Below are 23,935 nucleotides of genomic sequence, written 5' to 3' on the forward strand. Positions count from 1 at the left end.
CCATATCTCTGTAAGCCTCTACATGAAATGGAGGAATACTGAACTACAGGAAGACCTCACAGATTTCCAAGGATAACTTGTTACAGCTTTATATACAGTTCAGAGTTTGTACAAAGGTATATATAAATTAGGTCACGGACACTCCAGTGCCTACACATCTTTCCGTGAGGCATCTGGTCAGACTTAGGGCAATAACATACATAGTTCACAAAAACGATTCAGCACTTGATAAAATGAACAATTTCCAACTTTATTCTCTTTCATTAAAATCCAGTGTCAACAATGCAGCCCACTATCAGCCCTATAGATTCTGCTGTGGCTCGAGTTTGAATCACAGCATTCTTAGTCATAGCAGAACAGTAGAAGTGACTACCTCCCATTTATACATATTTCCCATCCCCATTGACACCTGAGTAAGGCTGGGATCCAAGCTAAATAAAGATTAAAACCACATGTAAAAAGGTTTGTGCCTATGAAACACGTAATCTATAGGGCTGCTAGATACTTGTATAAAGCTGTAATACAGTAGTGTGCATGAGCCCCATGTATAACACAAGACTTGGGGCTCACGCACACTACCATATTAATAGCCAGGTACAACCTCAAGAATTGGACGGAAACATCATAAATGCTCACAGAAATGGGTTTCTACTGTACCTCTGTACACCCGTTTCATATGGAAGCTTTTTCTGTTAGATTCAGCATTAATTACATAAAATTAGATGCTCCATGTTCAGTTCAATACTCCATTATGGAGCCACTGACAGGCATATAGTACACATAGGGGTAGATTTATCATTACTAGTGTATAGGAAAACTAAAACATGGAAACCAATCAGATTCCACATCCCATTTTCTCAGAGCTCCTGCGGAAAATGCAAGCTGAAATCCGAGTGGTCGTTATGAGTAACCAAGCCAGTTTTCCTTTAAACCAGTTTGAAAAACCTCCCCCATAATATTTTCAATATATTCCAATGTGAATTATAGATGCAGCAGTTTTGTCCATGTTTCCTGGACAGAGGACTGTTTTGTGGATTGGTCCTTATTCTGTTCCTGCAAGTGCACTGGAGGTGGAGCTTCACTGTGAAGTGCTCTCTGCACTGAGCTGCTTTACAACCTCTACCATCTGTGTGAAAACTATCAATACAAGCAGAAGACCAGTACAGCTGTCTCTCCGATCAGAGTTGAGGCTGAGGAAAGAGTACACTGAGGCTCCACCTCCAGCATGCTAAAGGAGCTGAATCTGACAGAATAAAATTTCATATTCACACTACTCCTGACACCTTTCCCTAGCCTGAAACAAGCGCTGTCAGCAATTTAGCATGGTTAAAACTGTTGACAAATTCCTAATGCTTATATGATATTTTGTCCACTATGCAACAAAAAAAAGAGAAAAAAAAAAGGCAAAGAAACTTTTGTTCCGACCAATGGAAATCTTCCCTTGCAGTTGGAAGCCTCATCTCTTGGTCATCTGTGGTACTGAAGCATTTACTTTACTATTAGCAGAGAAAAATACATCAAGGCTATAGTGCATATTACATTACTTTTCAAAGTATAAAAATAAATTGTCTGAATTATGGAAAATAACTATCCATGTAGACTTTTTTTCAAAGATTATTCCCATTTAAAAAAAATAAAAATGGAGCGTTGGATAATTCCAACCATTATGTTTACGATCGGGTTACAGCTGAAATACAGTTTTCCTTTAGACCACAGCTGCTGCTCAATAGTAATAAAAATAAAAAAAAACATGGATAAATATGAGGAAAGTTACACTCCAAAAAGCACCGAAGTACCAAGAATGTTAAGCATCCTAGGTTTTATACCCACAATTGAACCTGGGCATTAGTGGCGCTGTTGAATTCTGCCCCAGTATTGCATTTTAAACAAAACATTTTTGTTGCTACCTTTTGAGAAAAAGGACTACAGAATGGTAATATTGCATTTGTGTTTCTCAGTGTCTTAAAGAGGACCTGTCACCGGATATTTTTTTTCATCTAAAACCAATCCCTTCTGCTGTAGCCCCTCTTCATCAGATGCCATAATTTAAACTTTTTTTTTTTAGCCCCACTGTTGCGTCACATTGCCCTCGCTCTATTCTGGCTTCCCATATGCAAATGAGTAGTAAGGGCACAGGGAGGAGGAGGCCTCAGCACTCCTCAGTAGGCGTGGTCTTCTCCCTGGCTGTGATGTGCAGATAACTTTACAGCCAAGGAGAAGACGTGAGGTCTTACAAGAACAGCCTAAGGAACGCTACAGGCAGAAGAGGAACCAAAGATCCTCATGGGGGATTTTAGGCACCACGCACCACCTTTCAAAGCAAGTAGTGTGGGGGCGGCATAAGCGGGCTGTCACAATTATTATTATCTACACCAGGACACTACCATAGACAATTGCGTAAATCTAGGCCAGCTCCCTTGCTGGTGTAGAATCGGACCTACATGGATGCACCACAAATATTAAGTGGCATGCACCGCTCAATAATTGTAGTGCATCTAATGCAAGCATAGAAGAGATTAAGACCATCTTGTTGAACACTGATCTACCCCAATGTGTCAATTTATGGAAAAACATAGTACAGGAATCTGTTAAACAAGATGACAAGCTAATTCTTTGGGGAAAAAATTGCTTTATTTTGAAGAAAATAAAGTTTATTGAACCAACAGGTTAACCGAAATGATTTCTAGAATTGCTACTTAAAGAACTAAAAACAAATGAAAAATGTAAAAATAATATCTATACAAAGGCTCAGGATGCTTAAAAAAATAAAATAAAAATAGGGGTGGTATGGGGGGGGGGGGGGAAATGAAACCAGATTCTTTTAACCATTTGATCTACAAAAAACAAAAACAGCATTTGCCTTAAAAATAGAAATGCATAAAGGGCCTGCCATAGAGTTGAATCACCTCGGATCAAAAAATAACTTCTGGCATTACCGAAATGACTAAGACTACCTTAATTCGGGCATAAATTAAAGTTGCACTGAAAGTACATCTGGGATATTATCACTTACATAAGAGGTAAGGCACAGCAGGTTCCAATCTGAATTTCATAATATATCAAAGCATGTGGAAATTATTAAGTAGTCCAAAGGGATTACAGAAAAAAAAAAAAATCAAAATGAATGCTAGCCAGACAAATCTTTTTTTTTTTCTGTAAAACTACTGAAAAAATTTGCCTCATGTATGGCAACTATTTTTCTTATTATTGGCAATTCAGGATTTACTTTTAAGTGGCTTTTGGTGACTCATTCTGTTAACTACATACTGGACATTTTTAAACAAGTCCGCCATATGCTTCGCCTATACTATGTACAATACATTTTGATCTGAAGACAGCGGAAAAAATTATATTCTATGTAGTCCTAGTTAAGAGTGACTTCCAACAGATTAGTTACTATAAAAGAAAAAAAATAGAAAATAAAGTTATTAAAACACCAAATGGGCTGAACTGTATATAATCTAAAAAGAGAGATTGGCCAAAAAAAAAAAAAAAAAAAATTTTTTAATTCTCTCCATGATTTCCAGTCGATCCTCCATTTACATATAGTGTGTCAGTCACTGCTTGTCCAACATGACGTAGTCAAGGACATGTACGGAGGAAGACAAACATGATATATTAAATGTATATATGCATTTAGATTTATTTTAATTTCTCCGAGCCAAAAATACTTGCTCCCCCAATATCCACAAATACATTTCAAACATGTTTCATCTACAAAACACATTTCTTCTAAACTTCAGTAGTTCTACCGATATTAGGGAGGCCATTACACTGTTCCAGTTCCTTAGGAGGGAGAGAGAGGGGAAAAAAATAAAAAACATCAGGGTTTGAATTATAACCAACTGCAGAACAGGGGTAGAAGGGACGGAAGAAACAGAAATGAAAGATGCTCTAGGTAAAAAAAAAAATATATATATATATTTATAAAATGTAGGAAATCAAGAATATACACTGCCATGAAAACTAATCTAGTACAGTTTCTTGCTCTTTTTTAATGGTCGTTAGCATAGAGTGCTCATTTTCTGCCACTTCCGAGTCCCCACTACTTAACAGGATGGACTTCCCTTCATCTTCAAGAGCGAACACGTCCGAATTTGGGCCTTGGCACGTATGTTTGACCACCTCATTGGGTGTGGAAAATGTTTTGTCACACAAGTTACACTTGTATCGCTTATTCGTTTGAACTAACATGTTGTCCATTTGGCTACTTTCATCAAAGGAACATAGCTCTAGAGTCTGCTTATCCACCACTGTGTAGGTGTCAGAGCTCTTAAGACACACGTGCCTCGCAGCTTGATTTGCTCTGCAAAAGCTCTTATCGCAGGTGCTGCATTTGAATGGCTTGCCTGTGTGGATGTACATATGCTCCCGCCAATGGCTTTTCTGGATAAACTTACGACCACAAATGGTGCACTCATACTTTCTTCGTTTGACCTCTCGTTCCTGATCAGCTTGTTCCAAATTATCTATATCTGCAATATCTGTAGGAGGTGGTGTCTCCGCTTGCTGTTGCCCATCGATGATTGGAGAATCTGAGATCTGTGGCATTTCGCTGTCACTGATCATGCCAGTCTCAGCAGGTTCCATTGATTCTTTTCCCATTTCAGATCCACTGTTGCAGAAGGAAGGTGAAATGCTGGTTTCGTTCTGCCCAGTAGAGGTGCTAAAAGGAATTCCTGTGTGAAGCTGGAGATGTTCACGCAGGCTGCTTCTCAAATTAAAGCGCCTGCCACACAAATGACAAGCATAATACTTGGGGAAACTTCCATTCCTCTTCATGATGCTTGGCTTCACGTGAGCAATGGTGAGGGATGTGTTTTGTTCTTCACTTGGTGACTCTTCCATGCTGTTTTCCTCCAGAGTAGACGCTGCAGGAAGTACAGAAGATGCTGGCTCTGGAGACAAAGGCGCTTGTACTGTCTCCGAGAATGTTAAGTTTGTCCGATTTGCTGCAGGCAGTGATGACGGGAGCTGAGATAATGGCCCATCTGATGATGTATCCTGATTCATTTTGGTGGTTTGTGCTCGAGTCTCACGGTTACTTTTCTCAGATGCAGTGGTAACTTTTGCTGGAGGTCTTATCTGATGATCTGCTATCTGAATTCCATAAAGGGAAGATGCAAGGGGAAAAACCTGATCAGGGTGAGAAAACCCACCATGACTTGCAATACTGGCCTCCTGAATTAAAGGAAAGGCATGCAAAAATTTTATGCCCTGTTCGAGGCGTACAGGATCAATGAGTTGAGGTGCCATTTTTCCGGTATACATCAGGTGTAATAGGTAACTGAAGATATCTGGCTGGATGTCCGTTGATTTCAAGCGAACACATTCACTGTAGGGATAAAGGGAAAAATAATATTAAGATGAGGAAAAGTAGGCCTGAAAGGATAATCAAAAACTAACAGCTCTGAATAATTCATAATAACAGTAACACCATGCAACCACCTTTGTGGCTGCTGCAGCACACAGTCAACCATCCAATTGCTTTGGATGGCATTAGTCATCATACTGTGGGGTAGTACAGTACAGGAGCATACAGTACTTTATCAAACACTGAAGCGAAAGCACGGGGACAAGACTTCGGGGCCAGGAACGATTATGCCTTCACGGTCTGTCCCTTTCAGCCAAAAGTGGTGGGGGCACAGCCTGTGATGGCAGAGAATAGAGGGGGAAAAGCCCTGAGACACAGCCGAGGTGCAGGAACAGAGGAAGTTGCAACTTACAGCAAGCAGCTCTCCCTCCTGCAGTATGTACTTTTACTGTATGGCAGTTCTCTTATCAGCTTGTGACAGGAGAAGATGCTGCTTTATGAGGCACATCTCTCCGCACTTACAGCACAGATCACATGTGTGCAGACAAGACTGTAGTAATGCCCTTTTCTCCTTACCAGAGCACAGCTCGCCATAATCAGTAAGGTATATCTTTAGATCAGTTTTGTGCTTTTTTTTTTTATTAGGCCTCTTACACACAAACTTTTTTTCCCCCGTTTACGTTCCGTTTTTTTTGCGTTCCGTATACGGAACCAATCATTTCAATGGATACGCAAAAAAAACTGAAGGTACTCTGTATGCCTTCCGTTTCCGTATTTCAGTTCCGTTTAAAGCTAGAACATGTCCTATTATTGTCCGCATAACAGACAAGGATAGTACCGTTCTATAAGGGGCCAGCTGTTCTGTACTGCTTCTGTCTAGGCGTAGCGTTCAGTCATCATTTACTCCAGAAAACTGGTGTGAACGATAAATCTGTCAGACCAAATGCCCTGCCCTGTTCAGAAAACGGCAAATTTTTGTGCTGTGTTAAATAAAAAAGTTTGTCAAATTTTGTGCTAGTGAAGAGAACCTAGATGACAACTTTTAGGTTGAAAAATGCAAGATGTAACAGGATTATTCGCCTTGAGAAAAATCTTTCCAGGTGACTGAATGACCCCTGAAGACTTGTTAAAACTATGTTTAAGGGCTCATGAACACAAGCTTATCTGATCCACATTTTGTGCGGTTTGGATGCAGATCTATTGACTTCAATGAGGCCGCAAAAGATATGGAAAGCACACCGTGTGCTGTCCGCATCCGCGTGTTCCAATGCACTCGCAAAAAGATAGAACATGTCCTATTGTTGTCCGTTTTTTCTATAGAGGCCAGGACATTCCATTCTGAAAAATGTGAAATGCACATGGCTGGCATCGGTGTTTTGCAAATCCGCAACATGCTACGACCGTGTCCATGAGCCCTGATTCTGAACAAAAAACAAACAAAAACAACATCTTTCAAAGAAACCTGCAGGGACACTTCTTTCTACAAACTCTACAATGTGATGAGAGATCAGACTTCATTTGATAAAACAGGTTGATTTACCTTGTCTGGTGTACAAAGAGCATCTTGAAATAGTTGGAAAAAGATGCAAGGACAGATTTGTGTGCCTTAAAGTAGACATCACCAATGGCAACAGTGCAGTCACACAGAAATCCAAACTCTCTCTGGGCATTTAACTGCTGCAGAAGTATAAGCCCGTGGTTGGCCAAATCCATCTTCTCAATGGAGCCTGCAAAATAATAAAATATGAAAGAAAAAAAAAAGTTGTTCCAAATTAATGACTTATCTGAGATATTAAAGTTTACAAGTTGAAGGCATATGTATTAGGCTTATATATCAAAAGGATATCAGCCAGAAAGTACACGTTTCTGACAAGTGATATATGCAAGACATAAGATATAAATCAAAAACAACAGCAAACTAAACATACAAAGCCAATTTGAGGATGTGGACATAATAATGATATTTATTTAAATTCAGACTAGGCACACGGTTGAAGCAACAGACCAACTGTATCAAAATAATTGGAGAGAGGAAAAAAAAAAAAAAGGAAACATTAAAAACTAATAATTTAGAGAGGGAAGGGGGAGATAAACATATAGCATCTGTTTAGAAGGCTACTTTCACACTGGCAATTTGGTTTACGTTTGTAAGATCCTTTCAGGGCTCTCACAAGCGGTCCAAAACGGATCAGTTTTGCCCTAATGCGTTCTGAATGGAAAAGGATCGGCTCAGAATGCATCAGTTTGCCTCCGTTCTGTCTCCATTCCGCTTTGGAGACGGACACCAAAACTCTGCTTGCAGCGTTTTGTGTCCGCCTGACAAAACTGAGCCAAACGGATCCTTCCTGGCACACAATGCAAGTCAATGGGGATGCATCCGTTTTCTATGACATAATCTGGCACAACAGAAAACTGATCCGTCCTCTATTGACTTTCAATGGTGTTCAAGACGGATCCGTCTTGGCTATGTTAAAGATAATACAAACTGATCCGTTCTGAACCGATGCAGACTGTTGTATTATCTGAACGGATGGGTTTGTGCAGATCCACAATAGATCCGCACCAAACGCGAGTGTGAAAGTAGCCCAACAGAGCTGGTGAACACACCATATTAACCCCTTAATGACCGGGACATTTTGCACCTTAGAGACCAGGCTTATTTTTGAAAATCTGACATGTGTCACTTTATGTGGTAATAATTTTAGAACGCTTTTACTTATCCAAGTCAATCTGAGATTGTTTTCTCGTGACACATTGTACTTCATGACAGTGGTAAATGTGAGTCAATATTTCACCTATAATTATGAAAAAATTCCAAATTTACTAAAAGCATTGAAAAATTCACAATTTTCAAAATTTCAATTTCTCCGCTTTTAAAACGGAAAAAGTGATACCTCATAAAATATTTATTACTTTACACTCCCCATATGTCTACTTTATGTTGGCATCATTTTGTAAATGTAATTTTATTTTTAGGGACATTAGAAGGCTTAGGCCCCTTTCACACAGGCAGGTTTTCCGCGCGGGTGCAATGCGTGACGTGAACGCATAACACCCGCACTGAATCCTGACCCATTCACTTCAATGGGGCTATGTACATGAGCGATGTTTTTCACGCATCACTTGTGCGTTGTGTGAAAATTGCAGCATGTTCTATATTCTGCATTTTTCATGCAACACAGGCCCCATAGAAGTGAATAGGGTTTCTATGGAGGTGATGTGAATAAATAGGGATGAGCCCCGGGACCCCATTTACTTTATTTTCCATTATAACATGGTTATAATGGAAAACAATAGCACTCTTTAATACAGAATGCTATGTAAAATGACCTCATCCACTTGATCGCACAGCCGTTATAGTCTTCTTTCTTCTCTTTGCAGGACCTGCAAAAGGACCTGCGCTGACATCATCGCGCTCACCATGTGGTGAGCGCGATGATGTCAGCACAGGTGCTTTTGCAGGCCCTGCAAGAAGAAAGATGGCGATAACGGCTGTGCGATCAAGTGGATGAGGTGAGTAATTTTTTTTATTAGTTTTTAACCTTCAATGGTCATTTTACTTAACATTCTGTATTAAAAAGAATGCTATTATTTTCCATTATAACCATGTTATAATGGAAAATAAAATCTACAGAACACCAAACCCAAACTTCAGTGAAGAAGTCCGGGTTCGGGTACTAACATTCAGTTTTTTTATCACGCGTGTGCAAAACGCATTAAAACGCTTTGCACTCGCGCAGAAAAAAAATCTGAACAATGCAATCGCAGACAAAACCGACTGAAATAGCGTGCGAACTCGCGCAAGTTTCCCGCAATGCACTCTCAACGCATCCGGACCGCTTTCACGACGCCCGTGTGAAAGGGGCCATAGAGTTTTAGAAGCAATTCTTAACATTTTTAAGAAAATTTCCAAAACCCACATTTTAAAAGGACTAGTTTAGGTCTGAAGTCACTTTGTGGGGCTTACATAATAGAAACCCCCATAAATGATCCCACTTTGGAAACGACACCCTTCAAGTTACTCAAAACTGATTTTACAAACTTTGTTAACCCTTTAGGTATTGCACAAGAATTAAAAGGAAAATTGAGATTAATAAAATTTAATACAAAAATATTCTTTAACACATCGAGGGTTAACAGCCAAACAAAACTCAATATTTATTACTAGGGATGAGCGAATCGACTTCAGATGAAACAATGAAACATACCACTTGGAACAGAACCAGGGTTCGGTAAATGTTTTTTTACAGTACAAATTAATTTATGAAGTTATTGCGCGAAGAAGCAATAAATTTGGCTCATCAGAGCCAATACATTCTAATACTGTACGGAGCTCCTGCTCCGTACAGTATCAGAACGAAGTTTTATGCGAATAGACTTCGGCCGTTTCATCCAAAGTAGATTCACTCGTCCCCATTTATTACCCTAATTCTGCGGTTTACAGAAACACCCCACATCTGGTGGTAAACTGCTGTATGGGCTCATGGCAGGGCGCAGAAGAAAAGGAGCGCCGTATGGTTTTTTGAAGGCAGATTTTGCTGGACTGGTTTTTAGACACCATGTCCCATTTGAAGCCCCCCAGATGCACCATACAGTAAAAACAATCAAAAAGTGATCCCATTTTGGAAACTACGGGATAAGGAGACAGTTTTATTGGTACTATTTTGGGGAACATATGATTTATAAATCGCTCTATATTATGTTTTTGTGAGGCAAGGTAACCAAAGAATGGATGTTTTGGCACAGTTTTTATTTTTTGTTTTCTACAACGTTCATCTGACAGGTTAGAATATGTGCTATTTTTATAGAGCAGGTTGTTACGGATGCAATGATATCAAATGTGTCTACTTTCTTTGTTTCAGTTTTACATAATAAAGCATTTTTGAAAAATATATATTTTTATGTCTCCATTTTCTGAACGCCTTTTTTTTTATTTTTCTGCCAAGACGTGCAGGGGCTCGTTTTTTTTTTGTTGCAGGAAGAGTTTATGTTTTTATTGGTACCATTTTTGGGTACATATGATTTTTTTAATCATTCATTATTACACTTTTGGGGAAGGTGACCAAAACATTGGTAATTTTGGCACAGTTTCTATTTATTTATTTATTTTTACGGCGTTCACCTGAGGGGTTAGGGCATGTGATATTTTTATAGAGCAGGTCAGGTTGTTACTTACGGACATGGCAATACCCAATATGTATACATTTTCTTATTTTAAGTTTTACACAATAAAACATTTTTTTTTGTTTAAAAAAAATGCTAAGTGTCTCCATAGTCTGAGGGACATAGCTTTTTTACTTTTTGGCCTATTGTATTAGGTAGGGTCTCATTTTTTGAGGGATGAGGTGACGGTTTGATTAGTATTATTTGGGAAAGGGGGGGGGGGACATACGACCTTTTGATCGCTTGGTGCTGCACTTTCTGTGATGGTAGGTGACAAAGTTTTTTGGCACCGTTTTTATTTTATGGTGTTCCTCAGGGGTTAGTTCATGTGATATCTTTAGATCCCGTCAGGTTTACATACCATGACAAGCCTGGATGCCTGTGTAAGGCATCTAGTTGCCATGGTAACCATTGGTACGCTGCCACAGCTCCCTCCTTCTGTTATGATCAATTGGGATGAAGCCACAGCAGTGTCCGATGGGGGAGGAAGCTTCCTATCTGTTAACCCTTTTCATACTGCGGTCCCTATGGACCACGGCATGTAAGGGGTTAAACAGCCATCAGTGCCAGCACCAATGTCAGCCATTACAGTAGAGTGTCAGCTGTAACATATAGCTGACAATCTACTAAGCTCAGCCATCCTGGACAATTGTAGGGCACGGAGGAAGGAGGCTACCTGGTCCCGCTCGGCCATCCTGAAGGGGGGGGGGGGGGGGGGGGCTGATAGAGGCACAATAGACACAGCAGTGCAGCTCCGGTCTCCTCAACACCCACTGAGGAGATCGGAGCTTCGTTGCTGAACACTGCGATTGGTCAGTTTTGTCAGAGGAGCAGTCATTAGCAAAAATAAAAATGGTCACCGTCCTATAGATCTCCTTCAAAGGTCAGAATAGCACTGGAAGTAAGGACTATATCTGGCAATGACTGCAAGTGAAACTGAAACTAATATAGTAGCTGGGAGTGGCAGACAGGACTCACCTGAGAAGGATGCCTACAAACTCCCAGTCAGGACAAAAAGGTTCATAAGGCAAAACCCAGATGACATACCCTGAACCACGGAGCAAACTCACAAGCTATCGCCAGTAGCAAGTCGCTGCGACCTTCTCCTCCCAGACCTGTCTGGATCAGTCACAGTCGTGACACTCATTCAGACATCCGTGGAACATGGTCCGTGAGATAACGTAGTAGCATTGCAGGAGCACACGGAGTCATAGCAACCAATAATGCTGTGCACTCCTGCAATGCCAGTCCGGTATCTCACGGACCATGTTCCACAGACGTCTGCATGAGGCTCAACTTGTCAGTCTCTGTGATTATGTTTTGTGCGTGCTATTAGGACAGCGGTCATTTTATTTCTCCTAATGATCGCTCACTAGATAAAATGAACCATTATAGCTAATGAAAGGTATTTAGAAATATATTTATACTGAAGTAATATTTAAGTTTTTTCATAATTCCCGAAGAACCCCTTTAAAGAAAATCTCCAGGAATCCCACTTATAAATAACTGCTTCAGAAAGGTGCCATTGAGAGGACTGAAACGTCGCTTTCTGATGAATAAACACACGCTTTCCTTTGGACGTGCCGTGTTTTTTTTTTTTTTTTTTTTTATCACGTATAGTTGGTGGATCGCCTCTTCTCTCTGGCACTCTACACCTACTGAAAATACTGCGGGGCTGCCCACTAACTTTTTTCTTTTTTTTTATAAATAACTGCTCTATTTAAAGAGGACCTTTTATCAGTTTTGCAAAAGTCTGGTGTATCGGAACAATGAGGAGGAGACTGAGTCTCTCGGTGGGAGTCTCCTTCTCCTTGGCTGTGACGCTCTCTGCTGCGATTGGACAGCGCCGCAGCCAGAGAGAAGGAGACTCCCATTGAGAAACCCTGGTGTCCCCTCCTCCCTGTTCCAATGATAGTAATTAGTATACTGAGCGGGGAATATACCGGAGGGCACAGCAAGCGAACAGAGTGGCGCCCAGGAATAATAGTAAGCACTATCGGATCCCTGCTTTATGCTCTACTTCTCTTATAGAGGCTGGACCAGGAAAGGTCCTTTTTAACTAGCCTTGATGCAGGAAAGTGATGGACCTCACTGATCTGTTTTTCTAGTCAATAGTTCCTCGAGTCTGTTGTCACACACACCGAGCCATTGCTCCTGCCACATTTATCTACATAAGTGCTCATGATCCACCTACACTGTGCTGCCTTCAGCACCATCAGTTACCACCCACTACAACCTCATGTGCAATGGAAACTACTACACTCAGGAGCGCGCATACACTCAGCATAGCACATACTATATGTACATGTGCACATCAGAGCGATGTCAAGGAAGGTCCTTAAAGGGGTTGTCCGGGTTCAGAGCTGAACCCGGACATACCCTTATTTTCACCCCGGCAGCCCTCCTGAGCCTGGCATCGGAGCATCTCATGCTCCGATGCGCTCCCATGCCCTGCGCTAGATCGCGCAGGGCACAGGCTCTTGTGTTTTCAATAACACACTGCCGGGCGGTAACTTCCGCCCAGCGGTGTGTTCGGTGACGTCACCGGCTCTGAGGGGCGGGCTTTAGCTCTGCCCTAGCCGTTTTACTGGCTAGGTCAGAGCCAAATCCCGCCCATCAGCCCCATAGAGAGCCCGGTATGTCACCGGAACTCAGAAAAATGCCTTTGCCCTGCGCGATTTAGCGCAGGGCAAAAGGAGAGCATCGGAGCATGAACTGCTCCGATGCTCATGTCAGGGGGGCTGCCGGGGTGAAAATGGAGGGATGTCCAGGTTCAGCTCTGAACCTGGACAACCCCTTTAACCACTTCAACCCCGCTAGCTGAAACCCCCTTCATGACCAGAGCACTTTTTACACTTCGGCACTACACTACTTTCACCGTTTATCGCTCGGTCATGCAACTTACCACCCAAATGAATTTTACCTCCTTTTCTTCTCACTAATAGAGCTTTCATTTGGTGGTATTTTATTGCTGCTGACATTTTTACTTTTTTTGTTATTAATCGAAATGTAACGATTTTTTTGCAAGAAAATGACATTTTTCACTTTCAGCTGTAAAATTTTGCAAAAAAAAACGACATCCATATATACATTTTTCGCTAAATTTATAGTTCTACATGTCTTTGATAAAAAAAAAATGTTTGGGCAAAAAAAATATGGTTTGGGTAAAAGTTATAGCGTTTACAAACTATGGTACAAAAATGTGAATTTCCGCATTTTGAAGCAGCTCTGACTTTCTGAGCACCTGTCATGATTCCTGAGGTTCTACAATGCCCAGACAGTAGAAAAACTACACAAATGACCCCATTTTGGAAAGTAGACACCCTAAGGTATTCGCTGATGGGCATAGTGAGTTCATAGAACTTTTTATTTTTTGTCACAAGTTAGCGGAAAATGATGATGATTTTTTATTTTTATTTTTTTCTTACAAAGTCTCATATTCCACTAACTTGCGACAAAAAATAAAAAATTCTAGGAACTCGCCATGCCCCTCACGGAATACCTTGGGGTGTCTTCTTTCCAAAATGGGGTCACTTGTGGCGTAGTTATACTGCCCTGGCAATTTAGGGGCCCAAATGTATAAGAAGTACCTTGCAATCAAAATCTGTAAAAAATGGCCTGTGAAATCCGAAAGGTGCACTTTGGAATATGTGCCCCTTTGCCCACCTTGGCTGCAAAAAAGTGTCACACATCTGGTATCGCCGTACTCAGATGAAGTTGGGGAATGTGTTTTGGGGTGCCATTTTACATATAACCATGCTGGGTGAGAGAAATATCTTGGCAAAAGACAACTTTTCCCATTTTTTTTATACAAAGTTGGCATTTGACCAAGATATTTTTCTCACCCAGCATGGGTGAGTACGGCGATACCACATGTGTGACACTTTTTTGCAGCCTAGATGCGCAAAGGGGCCCAAATTCCTTTTAGGAGGGCATTTTTAGACATTTGGATCCCAGACTTCTTCTCACACTTTCGGGCCCCTAAAAAGCCAGGGCAGTATAAATACCCCACATGTGACCCCACTTTGGAAAGAAGACACCCCAAGGTATTCAATGAGGGGCCTGGCGAGTTCCTAGAATTTTTTTTTTTTTGCATAAGTTAGCGGATATTGATTTTTTTTGTTTTTTTCTCACAAAGTCTCACTTTCCGCTAACTTAGGACAAAAATTTCAATCTTTCATGGACTCAATATGCCCCTCACGGAATACCTTGGGGTGTCTTCTTTCCGAAATGGGGTCACATGTGGGGTATTTATACTGCCCTGGCTTTTTAGGGGCCCTAAAGCGTGAGAAGAAGTCTGGAATATAAATGTCTAAAAATGTTTACGCATTTGGATTCCGTGAGGGGTATGGCGAGTTCATGTGAGATTTTATTTTTTGACACAAGTTAGTGGAATATGAGACTTAGTAAGAAAAAACAAAAACAAACAAAAAATTTCCGCTAACTTGTGCCAAAAAAAATGTCTGAATGGAGCCTTACCAGGGGGGTGATCAATGACAGGGGGGTGATCAATGACAGGGGGGTGATCACCCATATAGACTCCCTGATCACCCCCCTGTCATTGATCACCCCCCGTAAGGCTCCATTCAGACGTCCGTATGATTTTTACGGATCCATGGATCGGATCCACAAAACACATGCGGACGTCTGAATGGAGCCTTACAGGGGGGTTATCAATGACAGGGGGGTGATCAGGGAGTGTATATGGGTGATCACCCGCCTGTCATTGATCACCCCCTGTAAGGCTCCATTCAGACGTCCGCATGTGTTTTGCGGATCCGATCCATGGATCCGTAAAAATCATGCGGACGTCTGAATGGAGCCTTACAGGGGGGTGATCAATGACAGGGGGGTGATCAATGACAGGGGGTGATCAGGGAGTGTATATGGGTGATCACCCGCCTGTCATTGATCACCCCCCTGTGAGGCTCCATTCAGACGTCTGCATGTGTTTTGCGGATCCGATCCATGTATCCGTGGATCCGTAAAAATCACACGGACGTCTGAACGGAGCCTGACAGGGGGGTGATCAATGACAGGGGGGTGATCAGGGAGTTTATATGGGGTGAGCATGGGTTCATAAAGGGTTAATAAGTGACGGGGGGGGGGTGTAGTGTAGTGTTTGGTGCGACTTTACTGACCTACCTGTGTCCTCTGGTGGTCGATCCTAACAAAAGGGACCACCAGAGGACCAGGTAGGAGGTATATTAGACGCTGTTATCAAAACAGCGTCTAATATACCTGTTAGGGGTTAAAAAATTCGGATCTCCAGCCTGCCAGCGAGCGATCGCCGCTGGCAGGCTGGAGATCCACTCGCCTACCTTCCGTTCCTGTGAGCGCGCGCGCCTGTTCACAGGAAATCCCGGCCCTCGCGAGATGACGCATATATGCGTGACTCTGCGCAGGGCTGCCACCTCCGGACCGCACATCTGCGTTAGACGGTCCGGAGGTGGTTAAACAGCAGAGGTTTCTAACTGTGCTTGTGGTCATCATTTTCTAAGCATGCACAGGACAACAGGACCTGGCCCATGTACATGCCGTCACTAATGACGACACATACATTCTGGCTGGTACCAGCAGTGGGATGAATCGCGTCTATGCACGGCATGTGACGCTTATACAAGACAGTGGAAGTGCAGAGGGGCCACATAGGGCTGATTGGAAGCTGAGAAATAGTAATGAATTTTTTATAAGCTATTTAAAAGTAGATCATGGAGATAAACTGCACATAAAGAAAAATTGTTTTCGGATAACCCCTTTAAATTAAACGTTCCAAAACTTACAAGTCTTCTTTAGACTATAGCTGTAGGCAACATCACATTCTTTAGAGGCTTTGCAAGCTTTAAAAATAGCTACTAACATGTTTCCTTGACCAAAGTCTCACTAGAGCAATTTTCCTCAAAACTTTGATATCTTATAGTCACACATCAAAAGGTTTTTTGGAAAGTTTGGCTCAGTTTCAAGCAGCGTTTTGGTGTCTGTCTCCAAAGCGGAATGGAGACTGAACTGATGAATTCTGATCGGATCCTTTTCCATTCAGAATGCATTAGGGCAAAACTGGTCCGTTTTGGACCGCTTGTGAGAGCCCTGAACGGATCTCACAAATGGAAAGCCAAAACGGGCGTGTGACAGTAGACTTACACGCTCCGCTGCAGCCAACGCGATGTGCCAAGCGGCACATGACCCAGCAGTAACGTGCAGATTGGGCACAGATTGATAGCTGCAGCGGCACATATGATCCCCATCTGTCAGGAAGTCTACAGATGGGGACTTGAAGATCAGGGATGACAGCTGGAATGGAGTAGTGGGGAGCAGGAGCCTGAACACCACTAAGTTAAAGTGATTTTCCACTATTTGTGGGCCTTAATGGAGCAATGCTGTAAAGAGCCCATAAAATTCTAGGAACAGAGTAGTATCAGTCTGAACGGTTCTAGTAACCGGCAATGTACTTCAATGGTGTCAATTTCCTATGTTCACAGGGAACCTGCAGTACATGGTAATCCCATTCCCATCAGACCTGTAAGTCACCAGCAAGTGCAATGAATGCCCAGAAAAAGAACTTTAATTCGTATGCAAATCAGACCCATAGGACCCAGCTGGGATATGCCCCCATTGTATGATAGGTGCGGGTCCCACACCTACAACGAGAACGCAGCTTGGAAATTAATGGAGGGCACACTGTGCAGGCGCCCTGCAATTATTTCAATAGGGCCACTGAAAATAACCAAGTGCTGGCTTGGCCCTTTCCGTCTGCCCCATAGAAATAAATGGGAGCAGCGCTTTGTGGAGGACGGACCCTGGGAAACCCTCCAGCCACAAGTTTTCCAGCTCCATTCTTATAGGTGCGGGTTCCAGAGCACCACCTATCAGACAATGGGGGCATATCCTAGCAATATGTCTCCATTGTATGTGATGGGACTACCCCTTTAAAGTATATCTGTAAAGAATAAATCAAGGCAACTGGACGTACTGTAGATTTCTTGAAAACGTTTCACTCGTTCTTCCAACGAGCTTGTTCCAACGATCGAAGAACGAGTGAAACGTTTTCAAGAAATCTACAGTACGTCCAGTTGCCTTGATTTATTCTTTACAGATATACCATGACCTGGATAAATGAGAACCTTCACAGACATACCCCTTTAAAGGGAACCTGGCACATGGGATCTGAGCTGCAGTCAGCATGTTCTAGAGCAGGAGGAGCTGGAAATTTAGTTTTGTGGGAAAATACAAGTTAGGGCTAATGCACACGGCTGGAAGTGTTTTGCAATCACAAAAAATAAAATGGATGGCATCCGTGTGACATCCTTTTTTTTTGTGTGGATCCATTGTAACATTGCCTGTCTGCAAAACGGACAAGAATAGGACATGCTCATTTTTCTGCAGAACTGACTTGCGGAGATATGGAATGCACACTGTCATTTCCGTGACACAAAACACGTGTGCATGAGCCCTTATACTGAATCTTTTGCCATAAAACTATGCATCAATCTGCTCAGCTCCTTCTGCCTGCAGCTCAAACACCGTGTTCAATGTGACAGCTTCCCTGTAATGGAGTATCAGGGGCTCCTGCATGAGATTCAGTATTGGAGCTCGGAGACGTCAGGGGAAAAGAGAGGAAGGCAAACATCAAAGGGGGGAGGGGGGCTTGGGCACTTTAAAATTAGTCCAGCGCCTTTCTGTGCGGCACTCTGCTGGGATATGGCAGCGACCACTGAGGCCAATCACTGTCCTGAGTGTCCTCAGCAGTCAGGCGTCGCATCCCTGCACATCACAGTCTAAGATGCACACACGCAGCCTGCGCAAGCATGACTGCGGCCGTGCACAGTAAGGAACTGACGTTGCCACTCCGCATGGAGATTTACGAAACTGTCTACAAGAAAAGCTGGCACTATTGCCCATAGAAACCAATCACAGCTTTCAATTCATATCAGGCTCTTGTAAAATGAACGCTGTACTGTGACTGGTTGCTATGGGCAATAAAGCCAGCAGTTTCATAAGTCTGCCCCCCTCTGCCAGAAGCTACCACTGCACAGCCTTGTAGTGATGGGTAGCATGCATACCCCCAACCTCCGAGTCCCTGCCGCCCCCGTCACTCTCCGCGAGAGGTTCAGGCACTGGAAGTGTTTTAGTGGTGGGACACCCCTGTAGCACATGAAGTGTCGCGTCCTCATCTCACTGCACTAACAGCACAAGAACTATAAGCAACAGGAACTGAGGCTGCGCACAAGCATGTGTCTTCTAAGGCTCTCCTCACACTGGAAGCCCACGCTAAGGACGGAGCCACTGCTCCTGCTCCGAGGGGGGTTGTTAGGTAAAAGGTTGCCATTAATAGAGGGAATACTAGGCCTCAGCCTCCTCGCTTCCCTCAGTGTCTGTGCACGTTGCTGTACAACGTGAATCCGACGTTCCCAGAGAACACGCTGCCCTGCCCGACCGGATACGCCAAGTGGTGAGGCCGGGGGCGGAGCTAAGAGGCGCAGCCACTTCCGCGCAGCTGTGAGGAGGCAACGCCACTGAGGGGAACGAACAAAGATGGCTCCGGCTTAGGTTATCGCCTGAGCGGTGGGAGAGGAGGCGGGGTGTGGAGGACGCGCTGCCTCATACATACATGGCGGCGGCACAGAGGGGGATGGGAGGGCTATGGTCGCCGATAACTCTTTGTCCGGCCCGACCCCTCTTCGGGTGACTGGAAGGGTCCGACACGATAAAGCTATAAGACAACGGTTGTCGTTTTATCCCGGGACGCGTGGAAGACACAAGCGCGTATAGAACCCGAGCACCGCCAGTCACCACAGCGTGCAGCCGAGGCCCCAGCAGGCCCGTGCGCGCCTCTATTATACTCCCCCATGTATAGAAGGTTACACAGAAGCAGCCCGGCCTGCACTACCATTCCGTGGACGTGACGATAACGTTACACGTGGTGGCCGTTCATGTAGAGCACTCACCTCTGCTGTGCCTGTCGTGCGGATCCCAGAGCCCGTGCTCGGTGCCTCCTCCTCCTCCGGCGTCTAGTGCTCCTCTCCGAGAGGCGGGCGGTAATAGAGGGGGGGAAAAAAAACTGTCGGTGCTTTCCTGTCCGGTTACGTTAAGGTCACATGACCGGCAGCGGGGGGGGGGGGCAGTCGTGCAGTGAAGCTTGTACAGCTCTCCCGCCGGGAGTATGAGGCGAGAGTCGCCCTCCCCTCCCCCTTTCCTTGCGCTGTCTGTGTGTGTAATGTCTCGTTTCCTCTGGCGAGGGAGGCAGCCCACAGCACGGCCCCGCCACCGCCGCCATCTCGGTCTCCTCCCGCCGAGCCTCATGTTTCAGGCCGCTGCAGAGGAGAGTGCAGTACACGCGGCAGCCGCTCCTGGGGTTTTCTTTATTGGCCTGTGACAGAGTTTCATGGCTGAATGTGGCCAACCACAACCAGGAGCACGTCAAAAAAATAATTGTCGAATAATAAAGACAACCAATACGATAATGGCAGCTGCAGTATACATCATATGTCCTCACGTGTTCTCTTACCAATGATGGCACATGCTGGGGATTTATCTGGAGCAATGCTCATGTTCAGCTCTGGGGATATCTACAGTAGATACATAGTGCCTGTAGTATATGAGTACACAGGTCCAGGGATCCCAAGTGTCCCACTCTGCTCCGTTACTAAACCTTTGTGTAAACTTTTAATACAATGTCCCTAATAAAACTTACTCTAATATACTTAATGTAGTATTTTTATTAGCCCGTACCCTACCTAAAGCAGACCATTCCCTGTCAGTTCTCTGTACACCGCTGACAGCTGTAGACACTTCTTGAATGGGGCTGCAGCGCAGTGAGTACGGGCAGGAGCGCATATTGTGTTCCCACCCCTCAAAAGTTTACTAAATGTTGGCATAGCACATGGGTACCCATGTACCATGCCAGGATTAGCGGAGCGGGCTCCTGCTTTGCTAAGCTAAGAGAACTGCATGTCGGCGCTTAGTGAAAAGCAGGAGCCAGCTCCGCTAATCCTGGCATAACACATGGTTACAAAGTACCCATGTGCTATGCCAGGAGTTCGTAAACCACCCGCGGGGCAGGAGCAGCAATATGCGCTCCTGCCCGTTTGCACTGCTGTGGCGCCATTCATAAATGTACAGCGCTGAGCAGTCAGAGGTGTACAGAGAACTGAGTTTTGAGCGCACAGTCAATGGTGTTCTATTTTTTTGCGGTGGGTACCGATCACGGACCCATTCAAGTTAAATGGGTCTCGATCCATTCCGGCCGTCGCCCGTGCATTGGGGACCGCAAATTGTGGTCACCAATGCACGGAACGGCCGCACAATGGCTGTGTGCATGAGCTGTGTGCACGTTTTTGTCGCGCGTTCTTATGCGCGTTTTTGTAATAGTAAACGCGCGTTTGTGTCATTGACTGCAGTGTCCTATGGCCACAAACGCGCGTCAAAACGCCCCAAAGAAGCTCAAGTACTTGTTTGAGCGTCGGGCGTTTTACAGCGCGTTCGTACGCGCTGTAAAACGCCCAGGTGTGAACCATTCCCATAGGGAAGCATTGGATTTCATGTCTTGAGCGTTTTACAGCGCGTTTGAACCCCAAACCATCTCAATTGGGTTCAGTGACTGTGGAGGCCAGGTCATCTGGCGCAGCACCCCATCACTCTCCTTCATGGTCAAATAGCCCTTACACAGCCTGGAGGTGTGTTTGGGGTCATTGTCCTGTTGAAAAATAAATGATGGTCCAACTAAACGCAAACCAGATGGAATAGCATGCCGCTGCAAGATGCTGTGGTAGCCATGCTGGTTCAATATGCCTTCAATTTTGAATAAATCCCCAACAGTGTCACCAGCAAAGCACCATCACACCTCCTCCTCCATGCTTTACGGTGGGAACCAGGCATGTAGAGTCCATCTGTTCACCTTTTCTGCGCCGCACAAAGACACGGTGGTTGGCACCAAAGATCTCAAATTTGGACTCATCAGACCAAAGCACAGATTTCCACTGGTCTAATGTCCATTCCTTGTGTTATTTAGCCCAAACAAGTCTCTTCTGCTTGTTGCCTGTCCTTAGCAGTGGTTTCCTAGCAGATATTCTACCATAAAGGCCTGATTCACACAGGTGACTCTTGGTCTTCCTTTCCTGGGGCGGTCCGCATGTGAGCCAGTTTCTTTGTAGCGCTTGATGATTTTTGTGACTGCACTTGGGGACACTTTCAAAGTTTTCCCAATTTTTCGGACTGACTGACCATTTCTTAAAGTAATGATGGCCACTCGTTTTTCTTTACTTAGCTGCTTTTTTCTTGCCATAATACAAATTCTAACAGTCTATTCAGTAGGACTATCAGCTGTGTATCCACCTGACTTCTCCACAACGCAACTGATGATCCCAACCCCATTTATAAGGCAAGAAATCCCACTTATTAAACCTGACAGGGCACACCTGTGAAGTGAAAACCATTTCAGGTGACTACCTCTTGAAGCTCATCAAGAGAATGCCAAGAGTGTGCAAAGCAGTAATCAAAGCAAAAGGTGGCTACTTTGAAGAACCTAGAATATGACATATTTTCAGTTGTTTCACACTTTTTTGTTATGTATATTATTCCACATGTGATAATTCATAGTTTTGATGCCTTCAGTGTGAATCTACAATTTTCATAGTCGTTAAAATAAAAAAAAACTCTTTGAATGAGAAGGTGTGTCCAAACTTTTGGTCTGTATTGTACAATCATGGCTGAGCAGCCTGACAGGAAAGGTTACCAAGTGTATGAAGCTCACAAGCTGAGCCTGCTCCATACAAAGCTGGTTCCGGCTGTGTCAGTAGTATCTGCAGCATCTGAAAGTTTACATAGAAGAAAGGGGAACACGTCCTGCAATTGGATGCCATGCATCAAAATAATCATCTCCTGATTTGTTGTCATGGCAGTTGAAGACCTACTGAATACTCCATGCCAGCCATTTTATGGCACTAATACATGTATACCCTGCCTCTGAAAAATTTATACTCAGAGCTGTGAATAGTACAAGCAATTAACCCCTTAAGGACCAATGACGTACATGTACGTCATCTCTGGCCGTGATTTAAGGACCAGAGAAGTACATTTACATCATAGTGATCAGGCGGGTGCAGGAGCTGCACTCGCCTGATCAGCGCCAGGGGTCTGGCAGTCACTGATAGCTGGACCCCTGCTGCATGCGCCGTATCGGTGAAATCACTGATGTCGGCACATTAACCCCTGCACAGCCGCGGTCAGTGATGTCCGTGCAGGGAGAAAGAAGTATTGTCAGACCCCTAAAAGTTGAAGTCCCAGAGTAGGACTATAAAAAAGTTATCCCCGCAAAAATCTTAAAGTTTCAAGCAAAAAATAAAAATATCCTTTTGTCACAATAAAAAAAAAAAAAAAGGACATATTAGGTATCGCCGCGTCCGTATCGACCTAACCCCTCAGATGAACACCGTCAAAAAAATAAAATAAAAACTGCTAAATAAACCATTATGTTGGCACCTTACATCACTAAACGTGCAACACCAACTGTTCAAAAAGGCGTATACCCCCCAAAGTAGTACCAATCTAACCGTCACCTCATCCCGCAAAAAATGAGCCGAAAAAATAATATAAACTATGGCTCAGAATTATTATTTTTTTAATAAAAACTTTGACAAAAAAGTAGTTTTTTTGTCACCTTACATCACAAAAAGTGTAATAGCAAGCGATCAAAAAGTTATATGCACCCCCACAATAGTGCCAATCAAACTGTCATCTCATCCCGCAAAAATGATACCATACCTAAGACAATCGCCCAAAAACTGAAAAAACTATGGCTCTCAGAATATGGAGACACTAAAGCATTTTTTTTTGTATCAAAAATTATATTATTGTGTAAAACTTACATAAATAAAAATAAGTAGACATTAGGTATCGCCTTGTCTGTAAGAACCTGCTCAATAAAAATATCACATGATCTAACCCCTCAGGTGAATACTGTAAAAAAAAAAAACGGTGTCAATAAAGCCATTTTTTGTCACCTTACATCACATGTGTAATAGCAAGCGATCAAAAAGTCATACGCACCCCAAGATAATTCCAATCAAACCGTCATATGATCCCGAAAAAATTATACCCTACCTAAGACAATCACCCCAAAACTGAAAAAACTATGGCTCTCAAAATATGGGGACACTAAAACATGATTTTTTTTTCGTTTAAAAATGATATTATTGTGTAAATCTTACATTAATAAAAATAAGTAGACATATTCGGTATCGCCGTGTCTGTACGAACCTGCTCTATAAAAATATCACATAATCTAACCCCTTAGGTGAATACCATAAAAAATAAAAACGATGTAAAAAAAGCAATTTTTTGTCACCTTACATCGCAAAAAGTGTTATAGAAAGCGATCAAAAAGTCATACGCACCCCAAGATAGTGCTAATCAAACCGTCATCTCATTCTGCCCAAAAATGATACCCTACCTATGACAATC

General features: G+C 43.3%; 1 protein-coding gene across 1 annotated transcript; it reads right to left on the reverse strand.

The window, feature by feature from the left end:
* Window positions 1-225: 225 nt before the first annotated feature.
* On the reverse strand, window positions 226-20,099 carry ZBTB2 (zinc finger and BTB domain containing 2). Its single transcript, XM_044290233.1, has 3 exons — window positions 19,423-20,099; window positions 6,855-7,041; window positions 226-5,335 (listed from the first exon to the last, which is right to left on the reverse strand). The coding sequence occupies exons 1-3, from the start codon at window positions 19,775-19,777 to the stop codon at window positions 3,967-3,969; spliced, it is 1,911 nt and encodes a 636-aa protein (XP_044146168.1). The 5' UTR covers window positions 19,778-20,099; the 3' UTR covers window positions 226-3,966.
* Window positions 20,100-23,935: the final 3,836 nt, after the last annotated feature.

Source organism: Bufo gargarizans, chromosome 4 (assembly GCF_014858855.1).
Source record: "Bufo gargarizans isolate SCDJY-AF-19 chromosome 4, ASM1485885v1, whole genome shotgun sequence".
Lineage (NCBI taxonomy): Eukaryota > Metazoa > Chordata > Amphibia > Anura > Bufonidae > Bufo > Bufo gargarizans.